Consider the following 11,399-nt stretch of genomic DNA (forward strand, 5'->3'; position numbering starts at 1 on the left):
TGCTGATTGAAAATAAAAGCAGAACCTGTGACAATAACTACACATTACTTCTCATTAAGTTCCTGCAGTTGAAATTGGCTATTAATCTACCCATTAAATCAGCTACAGGTTTAGCGTATCCACACCTTTTTTTATTCCAGTTCAAGTTCTGGTAATAACTACCACAAACACAACATCTGGTGTCTCTGGCAGAAAGCAAACTTTAGACAAATATTGCTATAACTATAGTCAGTCCACTGACTTTATGACACTTTTCTACTTGTGCTACTGTTACACTATGTTTTAGCATCTGGATGATTGCAGCACTGAAGAACTGTCTACCATGATATAAACTATCTGACTCATCAGCTGGAAAAGTTCCTGTTAGCTTGGGCATGTTCTGGCTGCTGCATGTCACTGCAGCATAGGAGTTATCATTCCTTGAATCATCTGTTATGATGATGTTGACATTCTTTTTATCTTCTTCTCTGTTACATTTAATGATCAAATTCTGTAACACCCTTTCTATTTCCATTGTTTACTGTCTCTCTCAGGTATTCCAACGGCTTCATCTTCCACCTTGTGTACAAGCCTTCAGTAAACGTTGAGCACCTGGTAGGTGACAGTAACTGCAGTCTTACTAACATCAAATTAAAAAACAGTAGATAAATCAGAGGAGGTTCAGTATTAGCTAAGGGGCATATCAATATTTAAAGGCAGTATTTTCCCCCATCTAAAAAACATGACCAGTCAAGTGACTGACTCGCTGCATATTTGTTGCGGCTGAGATAAGTCTTTGTCTTGTTTACACATGAACACATGCACACTAACTCATGGCTCCTGCACTCTGAAGAAACACCAGACTTTTCACATTTGTGTCAGTAGGATAATGTGCTGAGGAGAGATCCAGCCTGAGAGAGACACCCAGGGTTCTTTAGAGGGAGCCCAACGGTGCTGAAGGAGTCTATTTGAGAGATGTTTAGCTCTGCTTCTGCTGGGAAGAATTCAATGGGTGGCTAGCAGAATAAAATATGTTTTCTTCATAAATTAATTACATAGAAATAGACCATGTTACCATGAATTACACTATACTGTAATTCTAGACATCTAACAGTGTTCTGCCAAGTGTGTTCTATGCTAAATGTGAGTCTTTCTGGAGAGTTATGATGTAAATCTACTCTGCCATTTATGTCCATTATGTCATAAAAACTAACTACAGGCGTGGCTCCACATCCATTAAATCCACAGTGCTTGTCAATCACTTATTAAAAAGGCATGTTGTAGCTCTCCCAGTGCGCTGTGCACTGAAGTGTGGCCTGCTTCTTATTCCTCGGGGGGATTTGGAAAGAGGCCTGACCCCCCTCCTCACCCCACCCCGCTAAAATTGCTGGTTCAAAGACTTCCTGACATCTGGCCACAACAGTCATTGCTGGAGAGTGAATGGGAAGATGGATGGGCAGGGTTACTTGCCTGTGGGCCTGGTTGACTGATATGCAGAACATGATAGAAAACAACATTTTGTTTCCTCAGTAAGTGAAAAAGCAACCATACTGAGCCTTCAAAATAAGCATGTGTTTTTAGAGCAAACATACTGTACATAACAACAAACTACTCTATAGATAGTATGAATACATATAAAGGCACATTAAGGCAAGTTAAGTTTAGATAGTATAAATACATATAAAGGCATAAGGGCAGCCATTCGCTGTTGACCACTGCTTGAACTGAGAGATGGATGAAAAATGAATTACTTGTGTTCCTGAATTTCCAGAAGCAGACAAAAAAAGATATTTGTTTGGTGAAATATCAGCATGCAAATGTAGCTACCACATTTGTTACAAAACCACTGTTTGAGATCTACTGCTAGCAACATTAGCCTTGAAACTTTTTTTACAAGTCAGTCCACCAGGCAATCAGAAGAGACAAAGGTCGCACCGTTTAGTACAGCATGACTGAGAGTTCAAGAGCGGTCAATTACTGCACCAGCCAATGCAGAACGTGCAGCACAGACTCTTGTTGTAATGTGAATATGCCTCTAGGACTCACAGTCTGAATCATGGTATTTGTACAAGACACAATGCTTGTGACCATCAGGGCTACAGGATCCACCCATTTAAGTTGCACTGTCTGAGTTTGATATACTTATATAGAATCAGGTTTGGCCAAGTTTATTTATGCATACAAGGAATTTGACTCCAGTTTGGTGGCTCTCAATGTACTGACAGAGTAACAACACAACAGTCTTCAGAAATATACACAAAGAATGACTATATATAAGTGAAACTGTTCTGTTAAAACAGGATGCAAATAGTGCAAAGGTGTGAAGAGCGTATATATATATATATATATATATATATATATATATATATATATATATATATATATATATATATACACACACACATACATACATACATACATACATACATACAGTATATACAGCCTGTTCAAATGTACAGTAATGAATGAAATGTATTGCACATTTTGTGTTTTCAACTAAAATGAGTATGTGTAATTTGTAGTGAGTATTACAGTGTCCAGGGTTATTGCACAGTGACACAGTGAGTTCACTGATCATAAGTGTGACAGTGAGGGGGTAGAAACTGTTCCTATAGATCAGTGGTTCTCAAACATTTTCACATTAAGGACCACTAAACTAACACAAATTAGACCACGGACCCCCATTTGAAAAAGACCCCCTGAAACAATCTCAAGGACTACTGGGGGTCCCCGGACCACACTTTGAGAACCACTGCTATAGATAGATGAGAAGTGTTAAAGTTACAGTTACATCACAAAACAGATGTGGTAGGTGAGAAACAAAATATAACAGAAAGCCATAAATCGTATTGGTTACAATCAAACTAGAATTAAATAAGAAGAGACGGGTGTGGGCACAGTGGTGCTATAACAGGATTACTCAACACGGACAGACTCGTTGGCACGGCACGGCACGGTTTTACTCCCGTTGTTATTTGGTTTTCATTTGTACTAGTTCTGTCTGTCTCCCTCGTGCCAACGACAAACAGAAATACACGAAAAAGAAGTAAACGCTGAATGATTGAAGCTTTGGATTAGGTTGAACTCGTTAACTGCCAGAAAGCACGCGGTGAGACCGGACGCCGGTTATATTCGATTTCAAAGTAAAATCCCTCAATTGCCTTTAAAAAAAACTTTTTGCTGTATTGACCTGACAACAGCTAAGCACAGCACTGCCAAAGCATTATAAGTGTAATAATTCCGAATGTCAGAAAAAAGACAACAAACGTGTTGACACTATGCAATATGCATTCTATAGCATCACACAACTACAGTATTATACTAAAGAATATCGTATAATGAAAGAAAATGTTGATAGTGACGCAGAAAGTATGAAAACCAGATGGTTAATGGTATGTTAACAACAAATCAGTCAAATGTATATCAAAAACCTATCCAAAAATGTCTGCATAAGCGACTTCATGTAAGGTGCCAAATGCACTGCTGAAAAACTGATTTGGACCATATATTTACCAGATGAAAACCAGTGTTGACCCTCTTCAAAATCTGACGACTCTTCTGGATTCTTATTTTCTCTTTCTTTTAATGGTAATGGTTCTCATGAAAAATGACAGGAGATATCAATCATGTCCATTTAGTTCTGGTGATAGGTAGCTGGAAACTAGCAATATGATAAAAAGTGTTAAATCACAACCTCTACAACTTGAGTTTTGAGAGTACAAAAGAAAAGAGATGCAACTGTGATGCTTTTTTGACAACTGCCACTAGATAGCACTGCCGCCGTATTGAATTGAAATCACTATATCATGCCATGTCATGGTATGTCATGTTGTTATGTTAAAAAATTTGGTATTCGGTAGTCGCCTGCAGTCCAAAATGGCGGAAGCGTCGCTCTGCTGCGCGCGCTGATGTTGTAATGGAACGACCAATCAGATTTCACTTCTTATCAATGTAAAGTCTTTGGTTTTATTTTGAAATACATAGCCGGAATTCTGGTTTTATGTCGTGTGTAACTTTACTCTGGTACCTGTCAACTAGTCTCCGTTCTTCTGTTTCGCCGAAATGCCGGCTGGCTTCAAGACTCAGGAGGTTCTGCACTCACGGCAGCGTATGTATGTTGTAATTCCCGGTTATAAAATGGCGTATTTAAACATGACTTTGCTTTAACGGATAGAACACCGGGTATAAACGCTTTCTCCTCACCGGGGGGGATTTATTCTCCTCTGCAGCGCCCTGCATTGCAACGGAATGAGAACTGAATGAGCTGAGAGTGGATCCAGGATGGAGGACCGGCAACAACAGGAGGTATAGAAGCCTGCAGTAGCCTGGCATAGAGCTCATGGCCCAACATGACCTACATACTACAGAGCTTAATGGACACATCTCCAGGACATCTCTGCTGTATGGATACATTAGACAGTAAATGACGCGGCGTTCAACCTTGTAACACAGTAATAAGTGACCTTCATTTTTATTTGCTACTGCAGCACTATGCATAACAAGACACGTGAATGTGCATATGACTGAACAAAGAGAACCGTCCATGTCCTATGCAAAATAAGGGAACAAGACCAACTGCATGATAAGTACGGCGTGCTAGATGTTTTGCTGACCTTCTGTAACGCTTTGGGGTCAGAGTGGAAATCAAAGGGAAAAATTAACCAAGCAGGTGGCCTGAGGCTTCTGGATACTACTCTATCCCTGACATTTTCTCTCAGTACAATACTGTTGAATAATACACCAGCTCTGCTCTTTGGATTATCCTACAGCTCACAAGGCCTGGGATCAAAGGTCTGAAGAAGAGCTGGGGTGAAAGGTCTTTTCAAGCCAGAGCAGCCTGTAGATGCCTTTTGCACTCAAGAGTAAGACATTGTACTGTAGTGATCACTAATCATGCTGTGATCAGCAATAAAGTCAACAGTTAAGCAATACAAACTGAAGTGCATTCCAAAATAAATCCAAATACATGTTTATTTTGCAGTCATCTTTATAAACTGTCACCATTATGCTTCTGAACTGTCATCAGCCATTGCCTCTTTTGAGGCATACAGACGTACCACCTCGAGTCATAGAAAACTTCATCCTCACCGGCTACCGCTTCCCAAACTACAGCCTGAAGGATTGCTTACTGTCAGCATTCAGGCCTACCAACGAAACTGGGAACTTCTGGACGCACTTCCTCCCAGTTTTCATTTTTTCATACTATTTTGTGGAGGTGTTTGGTTGGGAAGGTGCGCCACATGGTGACGACCCGTTCTTCTATCCGCTTTGGAATTATTTTATCGGGGTGTTCTGTCTGCTTATGGCTAGCAGCATGGCCCACCTGCTCAACTCAATGTCTCTTGTGGTAAGAGAAGTCTGCTTCTTTGTGGATTATGGCACTATCAGCTCCTACACGGTTGGCTCATCATTGGCGTACTACTACTACATCCACCCTCGTGCAGGAATAGTGGAGACAGGAGGCCAAAATGACTCCCATAAAGACTTGAAACATGAACCTGCCCATTCCCCCACATCACGTTATGCAATACCAGAGTTCAACGTGTTTTTTGAGACCCTCTACATTCCGAGTGCATGTGTTGTAGCGATCATCTGCGTCTTATCTTGCTGTAATACTCGCCAGAGGTGGAGAAAGTATCGGTACGTCATCCGGACCCTTGTTTTCCTCCTCCCATTCCTCGTCTCCTCCACACCAGTTTTCTACCGCCTCCTCACTAGATCGCCTTATTCCACCACCTCCTCCTCCTTCGCTGCTTCCACCTCCATGCCCAGCTTCTTCTATCGTCACTGTCTCTGGCTGCTGGTGTCAGCCGTCTTCAACATCAGCAAGTTCCCTGAGCGCCTAGCCCCAGGTCGCTTTGACATCTGGGGGCACAGCCACCAGTGGTTCCACTGCTGCACGTTTTTGTCTATCCTCGATGAACTCCACATGATCAAGACAGAAGTGAGGGCCATCTTGCTCAGCCCGAATCTACTGCTGCCCCCTGCCACTCTCTCGCGTCTACCCGGACCCACCATAGCGTCCACCTACGGGGTTATGTTCCTCCTCCAGACCACTATCATCTCCATCATTGTATGGTTCTCCTGGCATGCCAACTGCATTTACGGACCCCAGAGAGACCAACTAGAAAAGGAACACCTCAAGAAACACTTGAAATGTCACTAATCGCAAAGAAGATGCATTTTTTTTTTTTTTTTAACAATCTCTACTGTGAAGGAAGATTTGCACATGCATACAGAGCCATGCCACAAAGAAAAGCGCACAAGAAACAATATTTCCCTTCTTATTTCATGTTCCTCACATGTCCCTACCCTGTTTGAGAGCAGTTTTCAAGCTCTCATGAGGGGAAATTGGGGACAACGAGAGATGAGAGGATTATATTCTCAGCTCACCACAGGGTGTCTGTCTGGTTGAGTGGATATTGGAGGACCTTGCCAGTTTTTTCCCCTGACCTGCTCCAGCATGTCTGAGCAGTGGGGATAATAACTACCTCTAGGGACTCTACACTTGAGGACAGAGGAAAGGTTTTGTACCCAGGACAACACATGTTCCATATAACATTTGGGTTATGTGGCTTAAATGTCAGCATAACCATTTATAGAAGCTGCTGATGTGTGCTGTCAAGTCCTCCTCTTGCACTTCCCCTTCTGACCTTAAATGGTATCTTTACAAAATTCTCTGCTGTGTTTTCAGTTGAACGCCCAGTGCAGTTCATTGTTTCATGTCTTTACCTTCTCTTCCTCTGACTTACATGGACACAGTCTCATTTCCTCTCTCTTTCCAAGTGACCCATGTAACAGGAAGTGTGGTGGCCTTGCAGACGTAACAGAAATAGCTGAGAGCTCATATCAGTGTTACAGTAAAGCACTTTCAGGGGGTCGGTTTGACTCACCCTGTCATTAAGAAGCCATGCTTGCTTTCCAACCTTAAAGGACGCTATAATTTGTGACGCATATAATGATGTCCTGCTGAAATGTTTTGTAGGTCCACTTGGGTTATTTAGATTTGAAATGTATTCATGGTGCATGGAATACATCTGCTGTATGTATGGTTTCCATTACACTGATGACTAGTTCCTCTTAGGTTATTTTCACACTGCTTGAAGTGCTCTAGTTCAGATTACATGTGATGCAGTCCTGACTTTTTCTAATCAACATGACAGCATAGTGGAATTTATCTTGAGCACATGGATGTGGGACACACTTTGTACACACATCTTTTGCCTGACAGCCCATGTAAGTGAAATCATTTCAAAACCTGATCTGAGCAGCAGTTCCTGTGTGAAGGCCCGCATTGTGAACATAGATGAAATGAGGACGATGAAATCAGAGTCTGCCATACACTGAGGCTTTTCATGTCATGTGATGTATAGTAAATCCTTAGAAAAAAAAGCCATAGCTTGGAAGAGTGATAGTTGAAATAATGGCAATAATGTAGTTGTACTACATCATCAGGAACTTCCTGGATAGATTTGCACTTGTGAGATAGATGCTCTAAAGTTCACCTAACTTTAGTTTGTGCCTTTTATGTATTACCATTATACTCAAGTCTAATCATTTGTTTTTCTGGATGGTTAATTCTTGATGACCTCTGTAAAAGTGGTAATCACATAATTTTTTAATCCTGTGTACAAGAGTTTTTTTTATAAAATCATCTTGCAGTGCTAGTGGGGATTTATACTTTTCTTTCCACAGAGATAAAAAAAAATATACATATATTCAGTCTGCTGCCCCTTTAAAAGGTTCTCAACCAGTTTCCCAAGTTGCACCCTTATTTCCTAACAACGATAATCAAAATATCCTTGCTCAGTTTTTCTGAAGTGATGCTACTTTCTATTATTTTTTATTTCATATTTTCATATTAAATAAACCATTCATATTTATCTGGTGTTGTACAAAAGGGGCAAGGATATACAGTATGTCATTTCTGGCTTCATGGATTATTAAATATGGTTGCAATTTAGGAAACAGGATTAAAAATCTTTTGATTGGGGTATTGTGGATATACTGTATTTTCGGATGGTGGTGGTCCAGAAGTGTCGTTACATGATCTGGGTGTATCAGAGTGCACAGATTCTCAGCGTTGTGACTCAATTGTAATGGTAATATATAATTAGCACAAACTGTGGCTATGGTTCACCTGATAGATTAAATGCTAATCTCACGGGAGAAACTACCATATCTTTATTCAATTTTGAATTGCATGAAGCAAGGTTTAGCCTTATTGTTAGCAATTACTTTACATGCTTTATGATCCTGCCTGCACAAATGAGTGTTTGCTAACAACTCTTAGCCGAAATATCCGTCCAGACGTCTGCTGCTCTGTTGTTCCCTTGTTTTTTCAATATTCCTGCTAACCAACCCAAACCAGACAGGACAATATTCAAACTTGGGGTGGGTTTGGATTTGGTTACTTTAAATGCAATTTACTTAGAAATTCTCTTTTTCTCTCTCTTAATGTGCCAATGGTCTGTGTCCATGTGTGTTTCACGTCAATGCCAGAAGGCATTTGTTAGTCTGGCAAGCTAGTGGTCAGTAATGGATAAAATACATCAAAAATATAGTTTTGGGTCAGTACCAGTTAGGTTTAGCCAGGTCAGCTCTCAGTTATAGGCCTGTGCAGAGCTCAAAACGAAAATCAAAAAAACTACATTGATCAGCACATGAATGATGAGCATTGTGTGGTCTACAAAATTCATAGACACCTTAAGTTTGACAAAACAGTTCTACTAGCAACCAGACATTTTTCTTTCTGCTTTGTCACATTTAGCCGCAGGTTCAGTTTTATCTGAACTACGTTTTCTGCCCTTGACAAAAAAAACAATGTGTTTGGACCAACCTAAAAAAATAATCCTTTGCTCTGAGTTTATTTGCACAATGAAAATGGACCATGGCCATCAGCATCTAAAGAGGGTTAATTTGAGATAATGTGTGTTTTCTCGGTGTGTTTTCATGTTATACTGTCATGTTCTTGTTGACTTTGTCCTGTCATGCTATTGTGCAGTCAGTCAGCTCATGTTGGTCGCTGTCTTATTACGGAAATTGTATGATTACCACTGTATTAGTTCTATTCATATCTGAAAATTGAATCTGAATGTTTAATTGTGTTGCACAAGAGAAAATAATTAGAGAAGGACGACACTGGAATGAGTAAACAAGGACCATATTTGACTGGTTGTGATAATCATGCTGTTATGGTGCACTTTAAAGCTTCTTCAGAGCTCCTCACAATGTTCCTTTAAGGGTCAACCCTACAGTACTGTATTATTTCATCACATTTCAGGTTTAGGTAGTGCTCTCTAACACTAACAAAGAGAGATTTATCAGATAACAACACATCCATTGTAGAAGCGATGTTTCTACCTCAATAGAACTTTTGTGTTGCTCTGTCAGTGAGAAGAAGCATCATTGAAACAGTTTTTTGTCCCTCCACCTGTCTAGACTGTGGATGCCAGACTTGAATCTATTAATGTTTAAGCAGTGTTAAGTATGTGAATGTTAGACCGACGGACTACTGTATCTTATCTAGTGAAGTACTCAGGGGTGACTGAAGAACGAAACTAATAAATTACAGTATTCACACATGCATTTTGAATTATGATTTTCTAGACGTGGAGGATAATTGTAGTTCACAGTATCTGTTATTGCTGAAAAAGTGAAAACCCTCCTCCATTATGTTAGCTGATGTATCAAAGAGCACTAATATGGATGATTTGAGTTTTATTGAATAAATTATGTAGAGAACTGTCATGATTATGCCAATTGATTTATTGATTGAATTCTATAATGGGTTGTAGCACTAGATTTGAGTCATAATTAGTCCAGATTTGATCTTCTAGCATGTTTTAGCCAAAATAGCAACATTGACAGCAATCGAATAATATATCAAATCAATCAAACGGAACTTCAGCTGACACAATACCTCTAAAAATATTTGCTAATAGTTTACATGCTTATGGTTGTTTAACATTTATATGCTAACTAAATATTACAAATGAAACATTAGCACGTCATAAGCATGGTAATATATCATTTCAAGCTCAGTGTCAGCATAACACCCAATAGCTGTTATGTTGATGGTAACATTAGCATTCAGGTCAATACACCTGAGGCTGACAATAACATGTAATACAATACGTTAAAAATACTCTTGGCTGGAGTCAGAATGTGGTTAGCCTAACTTAGCATAAAGACTGTAAGAGGTGCTGTAGGTGGTAGCTGGCAGGCTAGCTGTTCCCCTCTGCTCCCTGTCTTTATGGTAACAGACTAACAACATCCTGACTCCAGCCTCATACTTAATGCAGACATGAGATTGGTATCAAACTTCTCATCTTACTTGGAGAGAGGAAGCAAGAACTAATTCCCAAAATGCTGAACTATTCCTTATAAGTACAGTTTTCATTGACTAAAGTTCTAAAGTAAAGATTGTTTTGTGCTCCAGTGGGAGTAATATGCAGTAATGATTAATGTGCAGCAGCACCGGGCTGCTAGCATGGTTATTGACTTTCAGACTTAGGCTCATTAGGTTAAGTGAATTCAAGTCTGTGGTTTTCAAACATCTGAATAATTCAAATGTTTTCAAATGAGTTCTCTCCAGGCTCTGATTTGCAAGTCCTCAGCTTTTGGCACATGTATTTCTGTGTGAGTACATGCACATGCTGTAGGTGTGCTGGACCTTGGCAGGGTCATGTTTGACATAAAGAGCCAGCTGCACGTGTAGCACACACTCACAAACTACACTCCTCCTCCCCCCACGGCTTTTTCCATCCCTCTGTCTCTTTTTACTCTGACGTCCTGAACCACAAACAAACGGCTGGTGAAACATGAACCACAGAGAGAAGATCCTCCTTGAGTGGAGTTAATGTTAAATCAATAGACTGACCAAAGAGTAGAGGCTGATGAATAATAAATAGCCTTGGAAATACTGATCATAATGAAAGCAGTTGATAAAACGTAATGATGAACTCCAGTAACAAGAGTACATGTTCAGAGTGATTTAGAATTTATAAGGAGGACAGCAGGGTGATGAAGGTGTCTATTTTCACGGTGGTAGGCTGCCAGTCAGAGTTCACCCTCACTCAGTTCAGCAGTATCACTTTCTCTTCTTTATCATGCAGTTGTGGAAGTTAGAATAACAATAGTTCAGAGGAAGTTTTGATTGTAAAAGCAAACTTGTGCGCACTCATTTTGAAATATGTTGTTTTTATCAGAGTCTGACTGGTATACTGGAGAATGTCAGGCTGAATTTCGGGGGGAACGTGTATAAATGATGCAGAAGACATTTAAAATGTTTCCATTTGATCAAACAGTGCAGCCATGAAAGCAGGAATGTGGGCATTTTTGCAAGGACAAGTTATTTTCTACAGTAAATCAAAGTTACACATGGTGACATTTTAACATTTGATTCCATTGTTTTTAGA

At 40.0% G+C, this 11,399-nt stretch overlaps 2 protein-coding genes and 1 long non-coding RNA gene across 5 annotated transcripts in view; 2 read left to right on the plus strand and 1 right to left on the minus strand.

Annotated features, from left to right (window-relative positions):
• The window catches only part of LOC137175087 (zinc finger MYND domain-containing protein 15-like), a 39,011-nt gene that overhangs the window by 14,993 nt on the left and 12,619 nt on the right, over positions 1–11,399 (plus strand). For both annotated transcript variants that reach the window (XM_067580761.1, XM_067580760.1), the window contains one exon: positions 534–594. In XM_067580761.1, coding sequence (XP_067436862.1) covers positions 534–587 — 54 coding nt within the window. In that variant the 3' untranslated portion in view covers positions 588–594. The remainder of the gene's footprint in view (positions 1–533; positions 595–11,399) is intronic.
• LOC137175089 (uncharacterized) lies at positions 68–3,925 on the minus strand. Its single transcript, XR_010925564.1, has 3 exons — positions 3,493–3,925; positions 811–964; positions 68–591 (listed from the first exon to the last, which is right to left on the minus strand). It is a non-coding gene; the product is annotated as an uncharacterized lncRNA (long non-coding RNA).
• paqr9 (progestin and adipoQ receptor family member 9) lies at positions 3,998–9,729 on the plus strand. 2 transcript variants are annotated; one of them, XM_067580751.1, is made up of 2 exons: positions 3,998–4,091; positions 4,209–9,729. In XM_067580751.1, exon 2 carries the CDS (start codon positions 4,985–4,987, stop codon positions 6,143–6,145), a length of 1,161 nt encoding a protein of 386 aa, XP_067436852.1. In that variant the 5' UTR covers positions 3,998–4,091; positions 4,209–4,984; the 3' UTR covers positions 6,146–9,729. The 2 variants fall into 2 exon arrangements, with proteins under 2 accessions (XP_067436852.1, XP_067436853.1); XM_067580752.1 differs by having other exon boundaries at positions 3,998–4,087.

Source organism: Thunnus thynnus, chromosome 22, assembly GCF_963924715.1.
Source record: "Thunnus thynnus chromosome 22, fThuThy2.1, whole genome shotgun sequence".
Lineage (NCBI taxonomy): Eukaryota > Metazoa > Chordata > Actinopteri > Scombriformes > Scombridae > Thunnus > Thunnus thynnus.